Genomic DNA, 19,144 nt, shown 5'->3' on the forward strand with positions numbered 1-19,144 from the left:
CCACATTAAATAAAATTTTTAAGTTTTAGTTTAGTTTACTTTATTTTGAACATGTTTCAAATTATATAATATAGTGTATATATACACTCAGCAAAAAAAGAAACGTCCTGCCACTTTCAACGGCTTTTATATTTTAAGCAAACTTAACATATGCAAATATGTGCAGGGACATTAGAGGATGGATGCCCGAACCGAGCCCGTTGGGACCCAACTGTACCCGATGGGCCGGGTTCGGACAGATATTTAGAAATGATGTTCGGGTTCGGGTCGGCTCGGACACATCAGTTAAAAAAGCTTATTATGTAGGTGCGCGCCTGTGTTAATGTGCGCTTGTTGCCCCGTTTGCGCTGATGCCCTCATCTGTTGACATTTCCGAATGCCTTCCTACAGTTGCTTATTAAAAGCGGGCTTTCCACACAAACGTACATGTGTCATTAGTATGAGAAAAAAAAAGAGATTATAACTGTGTCGGGCTCGGGTCGGGCTCAGACATAAATATCTTAATGCCTGTCGGGCTCGGGCTGGGCTCGGTTACTGCTCTGTCGGACACGGGCTGGGCTCGGACAGAAAAATGCGCACTCTAATGGACATTAAAAGATTTAACAACTAAGACATACACTGAACAATTTTCACAGCCAGGTGACTAACAGAAATGGAATAATGAGTCCCTGAGCAAAGGTGGGATCAAAATCAAAAGTAGCCCTCAGTATGTGGTGTGGCCACCAGCTGCATTAAGTACTGCAGTACATCTCCTCCTCATGTACTGCACCAGACCGGCCAGTTCTTGCGGTTGTTGTTGCCATCCTGTACCTGTCCTGCAGGTGTGATATTCGGATGTACCGATCCTATGCAGGTGTTGTTACACGTGGTCTACTACTGTGAGGACGATCAGCTGTGCTTCCTGTCTTAGGCGTCTCACAGTAGGGACATTGCAATGTATTTCCCTGGCCACATCTGCTGTCCTCTTGCCTCCCTGCACCATGCCTCAGGCCCGTTCACGCAGATTAGCTGGGACCCTGGGTGTCTTTCTTTTGGTGTTTTTCAGAGTCGGTAGAATGGTCTCTTTACTTTCCTAATTTTCTTTTAACTGTGACCTTAATCGCCTACCACCCTTAAGCTGTTATTGTCTTTTCGACCGTTCAACAGGTGCATGTTCATTAATTGTTTACGGTTTATTGAACAAGCATGGAAAACTTTGTTTAAACCCTTTACAATGAAGATCTCTAAAGTTATTTGGATTTTTACAAAAGTATCTTTAAAATACAGTGTCCTGAAGAAGGGCCGTTTCTTTTTTTGCTAGTTTTCTAATAAAATTAAAAATAACAGATAAATAAGAACATCTCATCTCAGCACCATCTTCCAAAATGATTGTAAGTGATTCAAATAAGAAATTCCTATGTTCAAAAAGGAGTAGGAAAAAAAAAACTTTTCTGGTCCTACCCCCTTTTTCTATAATTATACTTTAGTTCAATACAAAAAAATTTGATGCTGCACTTATTCATACATGTTTACATACACATACATGTACCGTATATCTACCTACCTGAATGCACATAGACACACAGATTCACACGTTTTTCCTTTCCATCTATCTACTTCATTTCCTTCTAGCAACATCAAACCGAATAATAACCCATTCAAACTAGACTCAGTATATAAGCCCAGGAACCATACAGTCAGTATACAATACTACCTTGAGTCCTTTTTGTATCCATTCAATATATTCATTTTAAATTCATTTTAAAATAGTCCCTTAAAATTGCTCATTGTTGTACATGATGTCATCTCTTCACTGCAGCTGTTCCATAAATGAATTTTTCATAAAGTCAACAAGTGTTTGTTATATAATTGGAAAAATTTGATTTTACAGATGTACAACAATATCTAAGTCATCACAAACCTCAAAGAGATAGTTGGTGTATAAACACCTCTCCACTCGTATTTATGAAGTGGTGTGTAGTTAGAGTCCAATCATTTCCACCCAGTGAGGTAAACATATTTTTAATTTAAAAGGGGAAAGAAAAGAGCACTGGTATCAGATCAATATTGGCTTTTACCCTGACCGAAAAGTGTAATTGGTCCCTAGATACAAATTAGTTGCGCTCCTGTCCGTGAAATCTTTGGTGTATTTTTCCCTCATACCCCATTCCACTGAGCCTACATTACAAAAAAGTAGAATCTCACCACATCTTAATTATCATTTCTTACTTCTATCTATTTTTTAAATGTTTTTAAACATGGTATGCTATCTTCTCTGAACAACCAGTTATCTCTAGTGAAAGCAATTAGAGGTTGTTACCCAGGCCGAGGAAGCAGAGATCATAACGTGCTGTTGCCCTCATATCAGATAGAAATAATTAAACTTCCATGGATCGGATATGTAGAAGTCTCTGATACAAATCCAGGAGCAGAGCTTTCAGGCTTGCTTCATTTACAAAAGTTTCATCAGTAAACACCATCTCCGGTAATGTAAATGATTTTACTTTTGTCGGTCACTTGATCCAAAACTGGATAATACTTATGTGTTTTAGGGTTAAACATACTGTCATGACTTCAGAGAATGTGTAGGACCCAAATGCAGAGAGCAGGCAAGAGTAGTGTTGCTTGAGGATTTAATCAAGAAAATCAAAGATATACAAAAGTCCATACAAACAAAAGGAGTCCACAAGGAAGCAGGCAAAAATCCCTCCAGAATGTGGAGGAAAACAAAGGACAGGAATCCCAAAACTGGAAACGCAGGGGACAACGGGGTAGACTCCCCAAACGACCACGAAACAGGGAAACACAGAAACTAAGGCCCCGTTTACACGAAGGGAAGACGCAGATATTTTCCTGCGGTTTGGCCTCTCATTTACACGAAAACCCCGTTTTTATCACAGAAAACGATTATTTCTAAACACTCCGGCCAAAGTGGAGATTTTGGAAAACTTCGTTTGCATGTTTGCATGTAAACTGAGACAAACGGAGGTTTAGGCAGCCGAGAGACAGAAAGAGGACGTGATTGGTTGCTGTTGTTGCTATTGTCGGGATTCTGATTGGCTAACGTGGGCTTGAGCTTCTCGTTACACTGCCACCTACAGGTCTGGCGTGCTCTTGACTGCATTGACGGCATATATATATATATATATATATATATACATGGGTACATATAAACGAACACTTTTCTGAAAACCGAGAGGTTGAAATGTCCGTTTATGAAAATAGCCGGCCACGTGTAAACGTAGCATTAATACAAGAGGTAACTAGTTAACCAGGGAAAGGTGACACAAGGGAAAGGAACAGGTGAAACACATAAGACAATCACAGTGGAAAGTATAACAAGACAACACATAAGGGAGCAGAGAAACTTCAAAATAAAACAGGAAATGGGAAAACCAACAGAAAACATGAAACCAACTAAACAAAGAAACTTGACCACAGGGACTAAACGTGACACATACATAAATGCAAGTAAGATACAAAATTTGTTTTCATCATGCTTGTGTACATATCTTCATATGCATAACATCTATGTGCAGACTATTTATAACTGAAAAACTACACATATTACAAGTATCTAACAACAAAGTGTGAGTATGATAACAGCACAATAAAATTGTAAATGTTCCGAAGATGCAGATGCAAGGTGTCGATCGTCTGTGAGCATAACTATATGATTCATTATTTGAAACATTCCCACTTTAGTTCTCAGGCTTAGCCAGAAAGGCATGACTCAAAATAATATAAGCACGCTTAAGAATAGGGGTGGTGCACACATATGATTTTCACATACACCTCGTTGTGCTGGGCAGCTCCAGTTCTTCCTGGATTATTTCTCTCCCAGTGAAAGTAGCTCGGCACAGTGAAATTTCGCATCCTGCGCATGTTGAAGAAAATAGCTCAGGACGTAAGCTTTAGATTTTTTTCCCCTCTCTGCCTTCAGTGGTTCACCTAAAGTACTGCTCTCACACTGGAAACACTAGTCTTATCTCAGCTGTATGAATTGCCAGCTTCTGCAGCAGGTCACGCCACAACTGCATGCACTCTGTCTTCAAAACTCAATCCTTGCACTGTGCGAATGACCACATTTAGGCATAGACGCACTTTGAGCTATTTAGACGATTTAAACAGACTTTTTACTAGCTGAGCAGTAATGGAGGTTTATAGTTGGTTGGATGTGTAACAGTTTTAGCTTTTCATTTTGTGCCAACGAGATGCCCGGGACTGCCAGAAACATTTCCACACTCAGCTTAGGAATGAGGCCGTTGTTTTTAAAATGTCAAGTTAGACAACTTAATTCATGAAATATAAAATAAACTGATTTCTGTCAGTCAGCTGTCTGATAAGCAGTTACATAAAAAAAAAAAAACATATATTGGCTGTATGACCTTATAGAATATGACTGGTGCAGGACTGAGGTAACACTATTGTAAGGCCTTTGCAGAAATCAACCTGGAAAGTGAGGACAAAAGAGCCAACCTTGTTTATATTGTTATAATTGCATTAAACTGATTTGTTTTCAAGTCTGATAGATGACCCTGACATCCCTGATTTCCCAAAAGTCTACACGTCATTTTTGACTTTGCTGAAGTTGTAAATAATTATCTCTGTATATTTCACCTAGCAAGAGGCTGCAGGTTACAGCTTGTTAGTGAACGCCACTAATTGGACGCTTGGCACTTTCGATCCTGGGTCAGAGTTTAATTGTTGTGGTTTTTTAATTGTACTCAGTTGCCACCCTTGTAATAGATCACATCGTCTTTTTGATGTCAGTATTGCTGGAAAGACCGTAAAGATGCAGCATTGAAGATGCCGCATTGAAAAAGGCGAGGGGAAGGGCCTAACATAATTCAACATCGGACTCTGTCTGTGATGATATATTTCAGTTCAAACTTCACAATTGCGCAGCTATAAAAAGTGATTTGATTAAGGGTCATCTGTACAGGGTCTGTACAGGGTGGTCCAGTGAGAGTTGTTGACTGTTGCATGACTAGGACAATAAAGCAGAGCTATTACATGTTGCATTTATGAGTGCAAACAAGAAAAGAAAAACGTGTATTAAAGCATTAAAATGTAAAGTGAAAAAGTGGTATAAAATGAGAGTTGTTATGCACCCTGCAGCCTTGCTCACTCTGTACACATCCAAGAGAAGTGTCAGAGAATATGGCACCTTTCATGACAAGATACCAGCTTTAATTAGTCTCTGATACTGAGCCTACTGTCATTTCTAAGCATTCAGGAAAAATGCATTTATTAAAGATGCATTACATTCTAAAAAAAAACCTCTGACAACACAATGTATAACGGGTAACAACACAACCCACAGCAATGCAATGAACAAGGGAGTGAGAATGGATCAGGCTTCATACAGCTGCTACTGATCAATAAAAAAATTGGTCGGCTTCGATTCTGATCCAGCAGATCATCTCAGGACATCCCGAGTATGACAACATGTATATGCAAAAAGAACCAAAATATCAACACAAATTGATAAACTGGATTTACTGAGGTAAGGGATATCTACGCAGAGAGATACATTGTTTAACAGGACACATATAATACATTGTATTCTGTTTATTAGGTGGTGAGTGCAGCATATCGGTGCTCCTGACTACATTTACCATTATTAAAATTAGCGTGTTAATGTCCAGTATTCAGCAATTGAAAAATACATTTGAAATGTGCCTCCTGATTTATCAAGTATTAAGTATTAAAGGATAGCTCTTGTGATCACGTTGTTGCCCATCTCCAGTTGCTAGGACTCCATCTACCCCTGGCAACTTTATTTCTATTTATCGCCTCAGTGGAAATTTGGAATTGAAATTGGCTTACCTCGTCTGGGCCAAAGTCTCTAAAATTACCCTCCGGAAAAGGTGTTTTCTATCTGCATATAATACTATTTCATTATTGCTTTCTTGCCACTTCCGCAGTGTTGAATACATACTAAAAGAGGTAAGAGATGCAGCTAAATGGTTGCGAAATGATGATACTAGATCAAGATTCCAATTTCTGTCCAAGTGATGCAGCCAGTCTTATATTACCATAGAATTCTTCAAACTACTTCTATCATAAACACACCTTATTTGCCATGTTTTAAATTCAGTGGTTTTACCATGGTTTGAATTATATAAGCACTTAGAAACACATGCCTCTTGGCAGCATGTATTTTAAATAACCCTTTGCACTCAGTGAGCGCTGAGAGACGCACCAATCAATTCTTTAACACTGACAAAGAGTCTGGAATGAAAAAACAATGGGCTTTTATGTAAGCTGTGATGAGAGCATGAAATAATGTTTTGACAGAAGTATGCTTCTTAAAGCATGCATATTATTATGATATTCATACAAAACATAGCAAATCTGCACAAATTAAACAAAGGTGCCCTTCTCAGTACTCAGTACCGCTAAAAGTTTGATTCCAGAAGAAAGTTTGGAAAATGTGAAGGTTTTCAATCGTTTTTTTTTTAAAAGGCAATGCTTAAGCTCTTCACTGTCTTTTATTGGGAATGTAGCGGTTTCTTCTGGGTATACTTTAGAATTTTATTAGGCCAGGCCTAGAGTGTGCTGAGGAATGACAGGATTGGGATGGTGCCATCTTTGTTCAGCAAGGCCCCAGGCAAGCCACATGTAGCCCTAATGAGTCGCTTACAATTTCAGGCTCTGCTTGCTCTCAAACACCAAAAGTAAACTTTTGTCTTCCCCCTCACTATTCGGGGACCTTAAGAGGATTGTGGGGTCATTATTTATTCATGCCATTGTGTTTATTTGCCAGCCTCTGTGTGTGATGGGAGAGGGAATAGAGCAGCCAGTGCAGACGGAGTAAAAGCTGATAATTATCCGCTATTAGCATTGTTTTTTCATCCATGGTTTAAGTCGGCTCAGTTGATGATCGAGCTGTGATAGAGGTCCAGAAACATCCATTTAAAGCAGATTACCATGCGCACGTCTTTGAAGTCTGGAATCCTCTGCAGAGGACTTGCCGAATGGGTGTGGATGCATTTATAAGCCTGTTTTTATGGCTCTTTTTCTGTGCTGTTAAAGAAGATATCCCGTCATGATGTCAGTTACTCGTGTTGACCAGGAGATCTTTACAAACAGCCATCACAAACTTGCAGGATGTTGTTAGCGTCGAGAGGTGAGGAGATGGAAACCTTTTATTTTTTATCCTAGAACAAAGACGGCCCCAGGGATGCTTGAATGGGGCTGCATGGAGGGATTTAGCGATGTCAGAGCTCGTCAGAACTAACATGGATTCAAAGGAATAGTGAAGTAAAGAGAAAAAAAATGTGGACGGGGGTCTTCAAGACTAAGGAGTCTCGAAAATTGATCAATTAGTGATTACTCAGTTCTAAAAGAACAGTTCAAAAACTCGTCTTTATTGTAGTGCGTCAGCTAAACTGCCTTGACGCGGTTCAGCTGGCCTGCACATTGTGGCCTCCATTTATCATAGGTGTCCAATGAGCATTTCTTATGGGTAACACTTAAAAAGTTGCTTCTCTCTGACTTTTCTCTACGAAGGTGGCAGTGGCTCAGTATTTCAGTTTGTTTATGATTTTGCATTTCCAGTCTGATTCATTCTTCTGTTTATCACAGAGGAGTCGAAACAGATGGTGTCTTTCGGCTGGATTGCAGGGCACACACAGAGAAATGGAGTGGACTGAATGGAAGAGAGTGGCAGAGGCCAGGCAGGGATGTGGGTCGAGGATGACTGGGGAGGGAGTCTGTGCTTATAATCACCCAGAGAAGAAATGCCATCTCTCGTCTCAGTCACTCTGCCCCCCTTTTCATCCTAGTAGGTGATACTCTTGAAAGCCACTGGCATCAGTACTCTGCTGTGTGCTAAGGCTTGTGTGCTACTGCTGCCTTATTTTTCTCAACTTTAGTTGGATATTTTCCTCCTCCTCCTCCTCCTCCTCCATGCAGAGGAATAGATTAGCACCGAGTGATTTAATCCTTAAATTGGTGTAATTTAAAGAGGAGTGTGGGGTTGAGGTTTGATCTATATGAGGCCCACCGCCTGTGAACATGTTTATGGAAGTTGTGACAACTGCTAATTTGATTTAAATCACCCATTTCTTACTATTTCTGCCATCCAAACTCTTCTGCAGGCACCACAATATCTGTATTAATGACCAGAGATTTTTTTTTTTGCTTGTTTTTGTTTTATAATTCGGCATTCAATATCTATTTAAGAGCGTACAGTAGTTGTAAGTAAAGGATGCTGGGTTTAAAGTGCTGATAGAAATGTTGTGGGTAAGCCTTAAATGGTTTTGGTGCCTAGAGTGGTAATGCTTTTTTATTACACACAAATATAATTTCCATTTTCTCAGTAATGGTCCTGTCTATAAAAAAAACATTTATGGGTATTTACAATTTGTTTTCAACCTCATTATACATTATGTTCACTCTCCGTTATTATGATATTGATTCCTAGCAGGTAAACAGCACTGTCAGAGGAATTTTTTATCATTTTTCCAATGTTGGATCATAAAAGCTCATTTCCAGCTTCCTCTGCAAATGTGTCTATGTGTCTGTTTGGACTTTTTGTTGTGTAGTTTGGGGTAGGGTGTTGGACTATGTGCAGTGTCCTGCAGAATTACAGTTTGCCTGACAAATGAATTACAGGGCATCACCTGGGGACATGCTTGTCATCCCGCAGCAGGCATAGTTTTAGCATAACCTTGGGTAGATGATAAAAGTGAAAAACAAACATTTTCTAAAGACGAAAAGGCAGCTTATCACTTACATTTGCTGCACTAGGCTTATGACTTTTTCAAAACCGTCCCTTTCAGCTTCATACTGTCTCATTTGTTTTTTTTTGGTGTGAGATTAGATCACCTATCAAAGTGTTAATTTCATAAAAGCCTAGTTATGGCTTGCAGCTGTGCAATAGAAAACAATTATGTCAATTTGGGAATCATTATAATGCATAACCAGAATGAACCATCTTGTTTGTATTGCCTGGAGAGAGCTGATAAGAATAATTATTACCTGAGCAGATACACGTATAACTTACAAGCACATCAGTGTTCCCAAAACATAGAAGAAAACAAAACCCTTGAATTCATTTTATAAATTTTCCCAGGCACTATAATGAATTTAGCTCATTTTATAGCATCGTCTCAGTTTTTGAAGCAGCATCATGTTTACTTGCCGTTTCAACGGCTGTTACTTCGTCTGTCTGATAAACGTACGGTATGCGAATCATTGGGAAATGACGTCCATTGCCTTTATGATCACATGCCCTCAAGGAATGTTCTGCAAAGAGTGTGAAAAGTCTGCCTCAAACCAAATTTACAAGGAAAATTGACATTAAAATATATTCGTACTGAAGAGTGGAACATTTAATTTCTTACTCTGAGGAGACAGTCAGCCTTCCTGTCACTCTGTATGTGCACAGTTGTTTTGTTAACATAATTTCTCATTGTTCAGCTGTAATATCTTCGTCTGTTGTTTTTTTTTTTCTTGTTATCAAGCCATTAACGGTGATGAATAGTTTTCACTAAATTCAGGAGGGTTTGTGCAATTCCTTCTGTCATTGAAAGTGACCTACAAACAGGGTTCAAAAGAAGCACCATTTAACAGCCAAATGCTGGTAAAATATGCAAGTGGCTGGTAGGTTTGCTTCACTCACCAGCCCCAAAAAACAATGGTTATCTATTGAATGGCTGGTAAAATTTGAACATGTACTAGCCATTTGGCTGGTGGACGAAAAAGTTAATTGAATCCTGCATACAAATCACATGCTCAAAGCCAAAACAGAATGTACGATATAAAGTAGCCAAAACTAAACCAGAATTAGTTCTGCTTTGTCTTGTAACTACAAGTTAAGACACACTGTAATTCAAGTCAAATATAGTCTTAATATTGGCTGGATAGCCAAGATTATTTATCTATATATTGTGAAAATTTACATTTTCTGGACATTTGATCGAAATATTATTTAGAGGTAAAATAACCAGATGGAAACCATTGAATTAAATACCTGAAAAACTACTTTTTTTAAGTTACTAAATGTCCTTTAAATCTATTATCACCTTATTGACTTGCAATATTGCCCATAGTGTCCCAATACAACAAAAATATGAATCCGCGAAATCTCTGATGTTTGACAGTATACTGTATATAGTCATGTCACCCAACCCTATCCAGTGTGTTGGTCTCTAAGCCAATATGCACCACATCTTTCATCATGTTACATTGTAGAAGCACCACTACAGGGCTTTGTTTCCTTCAGGCACAAAGACGTAGAATTTCTAAGACTGTCAGTGACACAAAGGCAGGACTAACACTGCCTTTCCACAGTCTTTGAAGTTCAATCCAAACCAAGAGCAGTGATATAGTAGGCAAGAGGGCACATTTAATCAGTCATGGCAGAGCTCAAATACTGCCAGTCAGTTAGAAAAAAAATCAAAAGGGCATCAAACCTCCTTTCATGGGTTTAGCAGCTGCAAAGCCCTTGTATCGCCCAACGTTTCTAGGACATCTTGATCATGACGAGTGAACATTTGTGTTGCACACTTTAACCATGGTCCCCAGAGCTGAGCAACAGGACATCATTAGGGGGACAAAGTTGAAATGCTGAAAAGGGAATTAATGATGCTCAGGCAATTTAAAAGCTATTACATCTCCAATTAAGGTACCTTGTCGGCCAAAGTACCTCGCAGGTAAATAAAACTCAATTAAATGACCATTATTTGGCATAATAAGCTTTTTTTTATAAAACTAACTGTTTTCTTTTCCTCTTTGAACAGACTTTCAATGCATCCTGAATGCTTCATCGCATACTCACACTACAGTCTGAATTAGTTATGGTGACTTAGTGTTCAAGTAAGCAACTAATGGCCTATTTTCTACAGAACTACAGAATACACAGTGCTCATTTTTTAACCTTTATTTAACCAGGTAGGCCGTTGAGAACAGGTTCTCATTTGCAACGACGACCTGGCATGATTCATTATGATTACTAAAAAATAAATATTTTTTTACCCAATCAGGAAGTTAAGGATTGCATGTAGGATTAACATTAACATTAGACATGCATTCATAAAAAAGGTCTCCAACACTCTAGATTTTTTTTTATTCCAAAAACTGTGCAAGATTGTCAAGAATACTGAGATACAACTGACCAGTTTAATGTGCACAAGAACACAGAAGTTTGTGTGCCACTAAAATTAGACACTGCCGAAGGAACGCATACCTGCCACCATTTACATTTCTCCAAAGGGCATTAATTAACTGAAAGGGAAGGCCTTCATACATGAAAGCCATCGTTGCTGATGCAGACAGGTGCTGGTAAGAAGCAGACATTAATCTTTAGCGTGCCTTCCTGACTTCACTCCCATTCCTTCTTTTATCTGTGCAATTAGATGTCTGCTGATTGAAGAATGTATAATGAAAGTGAAGCAGACATAAAAGGGGTCTGTCTGATTTTTGGAGAGGGTTGTAAAGGTGCACCTCCACCAATTAGTGTAAATAGCACAGAACACGGGTGCAGGAAGTGGCGTTCTTGGTCGGAGCATGCAGGCAGTGGACCGCGCAAAATGTGGTAAATCTTGATACCAAAATTGCAATACGCTGCTGTCGCACATCGGTGATTTGCACTGCAAAATACCAAGCAGACACAGTTGAGGGACAAAACCCACTGCGCCTTAGGAAATAGCACTTTACATTATGTACCCTGTGCCCACACAAAAATAGAGCCGTCCATTTCGCTTTGACCTCCACATGCAAAAATCAGTACTGTAAGAACAGTTTCAAGAACATGAAGGATCAGAATAAATGTTCACAGTCTGGCCCTCGATGGTGGCCAAATTCAACAGAGTCAAACAGCCGAAAATATGACAAGAGCTTTATACATCACGTCTTGGAGTGAATCCCACTCCACCTACACTGGATGGCAAAATTGGTGCCAGGAGCAAGTTACGCAACATTTCACTGACCTGCCAAACTGCCAACCTTTCACACGCCCCTGTCCAAATGCTACTACGCAACTGTCCAAGTCAATGTAGTAGCACACAGTATCACAGATTGTTTTTGTGCTATTTGCCCTGGCGTCATTGTAGAATATTAAGATGTGAGTTTAGCATCTGCATTAGCATTTTATCGACTAAAAATGCCGGTGTCTCGACGACCTGAATCCTGCATCCAGACCGTCACGCTTTGCGCTGAAATGTAGATTCAACACAATCTGTATTTTACAAGAGAAGCAGTGTGATGATGACACTCAGTCCCCGCTGAGACTCTGAGTCATTCCTCTGCATCCGGTATGCTTTGTGTGCCACATGGCATCAGTTGATGGTACAGGACAGGCGCCGAGATGTTTTTTTTCTTCTTTCTTTCTTCTTCACTGTTCATCTGCAAATAGACTGCATTTTTTTTGTAGATGCTGCCTGCAGCTTTAGTCCTTGGGCAAACAGATAATTCCTGTTGTCACGGTCAGGCCACACATCTGCTTCACTTTGCTCGCCATAGTTGGTGTGCAGTACGTTTAACTAGGTAGTCATAGATTTTATTTAACAGGTTGTGTATTTGAAGAATGACAACCTATTATTGCATTGAATATTAATACATTTTCATGTGTAGGTTCATGTTTGGCAACTGGAGGCCAAATTGAAAAGACTAGCGAGGTACAGAGAGACAAAGAGAGAGATAGAGAACTAAAAATCAGGGCACTTGGGAGGGGTGGGTCTTTTTTTTTTTTTTTTTTTTTTTTTTTTTTTTTTTTTTTTTTTTTTTTTTTTTTTTTTTTTTTTTTTTTTTTTTTTGCTCAGAAGAAAGGTGTTGGGTTTTTTTTTTTTTTTTTTTACCCCCCCTCTCTTTAAATTTTTTTTTTTTTTTTTTTTTTTTTTTTTTTTTTTTTTTTTCCGCCCGGATGAAAAAGGTGGGGGTTTTTTTTTTTTTATTTTTTTTTTTTTTTTTTTTTTTTCAGCCTTCTCAAATAAAGGCATTTTTAAACATAAATGTTCGTACGTGCATATGCGTACAGTGATAATGACTGATTCTGCCTCTCTGCCATGCAGAAAGTTGATCTTTGGGATTAAGCTCATAGTTTCCAATGCATGATTCTGCGTTACGGTCCCTACATTAATGATTGCGGTTAGCATGGGTCTGTACATCTTAAACAGGCGTGCTGATGTCTCCTCCTGCCTCATCTCATTAGTCAACACATATTCCCAACCAGAAGCACGCAGACATGCAGACACCGATTGATCATATTAGCATAATATACAGAGGTTGTCAGCTGTCTTCGGAGCACAAGGTGTATTCACAAATCCTTTTGAAGTCTGTAATTATTTATTGATTTTATCACTGAAGCAATTAGTTGATTAATTGATTGGTTGATTGACAGAAATATACTAAAAACTTAAAAATAATTGATTAATTGTTAATGTCATCATTATTTGAAGCTAGCTCCAGCTTTTGAAATGTGAGGATGTGTCTTTCTCTCTTTTGTCTATAATAATATAATCTAATTGAATATATTTGGGTTTTGAACTTGATTTTTGACACCTTAGCTTTTGTCCATAGTAGGGCTGAACGATTTGGGGAAAATATCTAATTGCGATTTTTCTGACAAATATTACGATAACGATTCGATTTGCAATAATAAAAAAAAACAGTTTAGCTTAAGTTCAATATTCACTGTGTAACAGATAAAACATGTTATGGAGCATTATAACATGAGACACCATCAAAACTGCTCTATATTCTTATGCAAGGATGAGAACATAGATGTAAACTGCCAACAATAAGTGTTTTTCCTTTTAGAAAACGTTTAACAGTCAAACACAAAAACATTTATCACAAATGCTAAAGTTATAATAATAAAAACTGAAATCTCTGATCTGCCTCAGTACAACAGCAGCATCTACATATGGCACCTTCTACCATCATATTGAATAAAGTTATAAAAAATAAATGAAAAATCCACTGAAAATAGGACATTTCTGTAAACAATCTGTGATGTGTAACATTATTCTGGCATTTAACTTATGAAAAACAGTAAATCTAAATATTGCACATTCGATTAATCGCGGTCTTCTCGATTAGCTAATCACATTCTTTCAAATCACGATTTGAAAACGATTAATCGTTCAGCCCTAATCCATAGTATAAATAACTGTTAATTTCACCCCTAATTGTCTTACGAAGCTGTATGATTATTACTAAAGTGACAGTGACGTTAACGGTGTGCGCTACGGCAGCTTTAGGCAGTTGTGCGAAGACATACTGTAGATACAAACTTGCATGTAGCTTGAATGACAATGTGCTTGGACATTGATTTTGAAGGCATTTATATTCATGCTTCGATTGGCTGATGGTTTGCCAATATTCAATACTACGACCTCTTTAACAATGTAGCCTCTCCCAGGAACTGATTCTTGGTGCTTTGGGAAGCGTCACTGACACAGCTTCAGGCGATACAATATATACTGTGAGACAGGAGAGATTTGTAAACCAGTAGAGTTTTTCTTTGCTTTGTTCTTTAAAAACTACAAAGGTAGCTATCCCTTCAATAGCTGTAGTTTTATTATACTACTGCAGCGCATGCAGCAAATCAATTAACAGGACTGTTTTATAATAATATTTAGATTCAGTATTTTTGCACACGTTAGCTAAAACAAGACATTCCCATCTGGTTATATTACCTGTAAATTATCTCTAAATTGTGGCCGGGTTGGTCTCAGTGGGTAGAGCAGGCGCACATATACTGAGAGATTTATGCCTCGACGCAGAGGTCCAGGGTTTGAATCCGACCTGTGACGGTTTCCTGCATGTCTTCCCCCCTCTTTCTCTCTCTCTCACCTAGCTGTCTTGTCAAATTACTCTAAAGGCGGAAAAGCACAAAAAATAATCTTTAAATTATCTCTAAATTGTGTTTCCAGAAAATGTACTATGTCACAATTTATATTGCTACATGATATAAACTCATCCAGAAAATTATGAAATAAATATTTATCATATTGCCCACCACTTTAGGTCACTATATTTACTCTGCATTGCAGGCACTGTCTCGTTATAATATCAGGGTGGTGCCACATCAGGAGAAATGACCTGCAACCAAATGATCTCTCGCTGCATCTCTGCAACAGCCAGTGTTTGCAAGTCAACATTCGCGTGTCCTCTCAAAGTTTGGAGCACAATGCAGAGAACCTACTTGCTTATTTCATGGAAGTTGAAAGGTTGCAAAAAACAAATATGGATGCATGGCTGTCCGCCCACATTTGCGTACTATTGCTGCTGTTGAGCTTCTTTTCCTCTTACCAGTACCGCATACTGTTAGCGTTTTCCCCCTCGTCGTTCTTTGAACTCTGGCTTTGATGTAAGGTTTACATCTCTTGAGTTATTGTTGCCTGAACCACTTTTGTTATGTTTTACAACGTAACACTGTGGAACTATGATAAAAGTTTGAAATGATTGTTATTTGACAAGTCATTTTGAAATGAATCTTATCAAAGTGAATCTAATTTAATAATGTGCAGAATGCAAGTTGTCAGTGAGTCTTTAGTTATGGAGTTAATACACAATCTCTGTTGGATTAAATTGTTACACCTTTAGTAGATTCCTTTTGAAACATCAGTTATATTCCGAAATGTATTACAAGACAGAAATTCAGCATTTTCTCTTGGGTAAAAGTGTTGCACTGAACACTACGTTTTCATTATCCTTTCTCACTTGGACATCACAGTCACCAATTTATTTGTTCATTCCTTTAATTGGGCTGTTAATGAGTTGATTAGGAGCTTTAAAGCAGTGGGTGGTGGTCTGTGTTAGCAGTCAGGCCAGACCAGGCAATCATTGTCACTTCCTGGAGCTGTCAGGTAGTAAAGCAGCATGGTCCAGGGGCTCCTAAGTAAAGCTCCCCTTTTGCGGCTGTGATATAGTGAGTGAAGGCAAAGGCAATCAACTCTGTCAGCCAGGGAAACGTCTCTGGCCATCTCAAGCTGGCGCTTCTCGCCTGTGACTTTAGGTGCGTGTGGCTCGTGCATGAAGTGCACAAGCCAGCATTAATTAAACACGGTGAGACAGTAAAACCTCTGTGCTCAAGACTAACGGCTGCCGAGCAGGACTACCTTGACCTCATTTAGGCTATGACTTTGACCATTTTTAGAGGATTTTAATCTTTTCTTGTCTCATTGACGACTGTTCTCTTTGAAGTAAATGCTGTAAGATCCAGTCCAAGACCTGGTGCAGCTCATAAATGTCTTTCGGGTCAAGTATTTCAGTCTCACCTCTGGTGCTTCATAGCGGCGGATACTAGAGTTGTGCTGATACCGTTACCAGCATCGGAAATACCTCCGATACTTGGTGCTGAAAACGCTGCTCGATATCGGCATGTATGTGAGTCTATGCACCGATCCTGTATCACATAATTTAGCTCCAAAAACTACTTTAAAGTTATTAATTTAAGTTCTTTTTCCATTATGACTGACCGTCAAACTACATAATAAAAGAAAGTTCTATGGCGTTCGTTCTCTATATTTCTTTTTCGTGTTTTACAAATGGTTTAACCTACCTGAGCCAGGTCATATAAGAATGATAGCAATCACATCATATAGAGTTAGTAATATACAGCTGTTAGATTTATATTTAACACACTGGTATCGAATCGGTACTTATAACCAATATAACCCTAACCCTATCGGGAAGGGAAAAATGGTATTGGAGCATCTCTAGCAGATACTTGCTCAATTGAGTGGTACTCTGTTCAGCTGTGTTGTTGTCTGGACACACACTAGGGGCCCTATCTTGCACCCGGCGCAGCGCGGCGCAATGCCCGACGCAAGTGTCTTTTCCTATTTTAAGACCGTCCAGCGCCCAATTCGTTTAAATAGCAAATGCACCTGCGCCCATCTTTGCACCCATGGGCGTGCTGGTCTTACAAGGAGGTGTGTTCAGGTGCATTCTGGGTGTGCTGGTCTTACAGGGAGGTGTGTTCAGGTGCATTCTGGGTGTGCTGGTCTTACAGGGAGGTGTGTTCAGGTGCATTCCTGGCGCATTGCTATCTTGAGGCAGCGGGAAGTGATCGCGCCATTGACCAACAAAAACCTGGTCTAAAGTCAATAACGCAGCATTTCATTGTTATTTTAACAGCAAATTAGTAAAATGCGCCTAGGCTTGTGCACAGCGCACGCACACTATGCTTGTTACACACACACACACACACACACACACACACACAGGGAAGCGCAGCAGCACACAAACATGCAAAAGATTACAATTATACGGCGCAAATCCTCCATCATAATGACAATGCGCCAAGGTCCAAACGCGCCTGGCTTTTAAAGGGAATGGGAGATGATCTCTGATTGGTTTATTGCATGTTACGCCCAAAACACACCTATGAATTAATGAAGACACTAGGTACAACCCTTTTGAACCATGCGCCCGGCGCACGGACCCTTTTTTTCCGCCATCAAACTAACAAAAGTGGTAATTCAACGCTCCCCTAAACGCACCTGCGCCAGGCGCTTCACGCCGTGCGCTTAGATCGTTAAAATAGGGCCCTAAATGTGTTGTCTTAGATGTATCTGAGGGATTCTGGGAATGACTGTAATGATGCTCTTTTTAACAGCTCTTCCTTTACCGGTTGCACATTGCTGTTGCTACATATTCAAGCACAACAGTGTCACGGTCATTAACCTATAGCATGGCCACTGGGCCTCTGCAGCTATTACCTGCACCAGCATTAGAGGATTGAGAGAGAAATGAAGTGTGTGGTGTGAAGTGACTCTCTGGGGCAGCGGACATTTGCTGCTTGTGTAAGGCGGTGGCTGATTTGTTAATATTACTAATTGTTTCCTAATTAGATGCGAGTCAGTGAGTCGTATTTTAATACTCTTCAGGGATCATTACAGAGCGAGAGGAAATGTATCTCTCCTGATGGATGGCAATCCAGTCAGCAGGAATTTCAACATCAAGACTGACGGACTGATGGGAAGATGAGGAGAGCACCAAACTGATGACTTTGTGCGCTGCAGTCGTGTTCCTTAAGTATTCCATTTTCAGCGTGGCGCAGAGCTGCATCAAAGTTAATCACACATTAATAGGAGCTCTGTGGAGATTTAACATTCCATGACAGCATGGGGATTGGAGCCAATAAGCCTGAAAAGAAGAAATTGTATGGTGTTCGTATGTAAGAATTAGGGTTGCGTATTGGTATATAACAAGGGCCTATAAATAATCCAGATCCAGTGTGATCCCTGCTGTATTTTAAATTACTGACAAGTAGGAGAGCTGAGATGGACACAGAGTACAGAAGAAATAGGAAGGATTGGTTCAGGTTGGATTCATTTCTTGGCTGGCAGGGGCTATATGTGTTTCCACAGGAGGGGGGTATTAACAACCCCGACGTATGTGGGAACATAGCATGCATGTTCCTTCTGCACAGCGCACAGATTTAAATCTGCTAGTGTAGTTTTTGCAGTTTGTCGAAGGGCAGTTATGTAAAATGGTGTTATTTTTAAAAGAATTTTTAAAGCGAGTGGAATCTTGTTGTACTTCACTTGATGTTTCTGACTTAGGCTATAGGATATGCTTTAATGTATGCATACACCCTTACTGAAAAAGCTCTGCTTTTTTCCCTCCTAGCATTCTAAACCTGAAATCGTTCTCCTTTTTTGCATTGAACATCCCCAACAGGTGTTTTGTTGTTTTTATTTCTCTAATTCAGTGCTAAGCATTTGCCTTTTCTATTCTATCTCAAAGTCATTTTAGTTGTTTGCATTGTTCTCCCCAGCTGGGGGGAGGTGGCGGAGACAAAAGCAGATGTTTCCCTGTTTGTTTTTGAAGTGTCAGAGTTAAGTCTTGCGGGTGTGTGCGTGCGTGCGTATGTGTGTGTGTGTGTGTGTGTGTTTTGCTCCTATGTGATGCTGCCTGTGTTTGGGTGTGTTTCATTCCCCCCCCCCCATGTGTTGTCTCTGTTTGTGGTCCACAGGTCCTCCGCTGCATTGTTCATCCGCCTCCTCCTCCCCTGTCGAGCAGCTCCCATACCCTCCCCCTTTCATTGCATCCAATGAGAGCCAGGGAGGGTTGCTAGGTAACTGTGCGGCTCAGCCAGCCCAGGACTCTGACTCTGAGGATGAGTTTGGCCCCAATTCATTCTTAGTTAAAACTGGCTCAGGGAACCTGTTTGCTCCTGGCACTGCAACTGCTGATGGTG

At 39.7% G+C, this 19,144-nt stretch overlaps 1 protein-coding gene across 1 annotated transcript in view; it reads left to right on the top strand.

Moving 5' to 3' along the window:
• The window catches only part of tenm4 (teneurin transmembrane protein 4), a 226,404-nt gene that overhangs the window by 91,569 nt on the left and 115,691 nt on the right, over nt 1-19,144 (top strand). The window contains 1 exon segment of the mRNA XM_039778870.1: nt 18,920-19,141. Within this exon segment, the coding sequence (XP_039634804.1) occupies nt 18,920-19,141 (222 nt within the window).

This window comes from Perca fluviatilis, chromosome 2 (genome assembly GCF_010015445.1).
Source record: "Perca fluviatilis chromosome 2, GENO_Pfluv_1.0, whole genome shotgun sequence".
NCBI classification, from domain to species: Eukaryota; Metazoa; Chordata; class Actinopteri; order Perciformes; family Percidae; genus Perca; species Perca fluviatilis.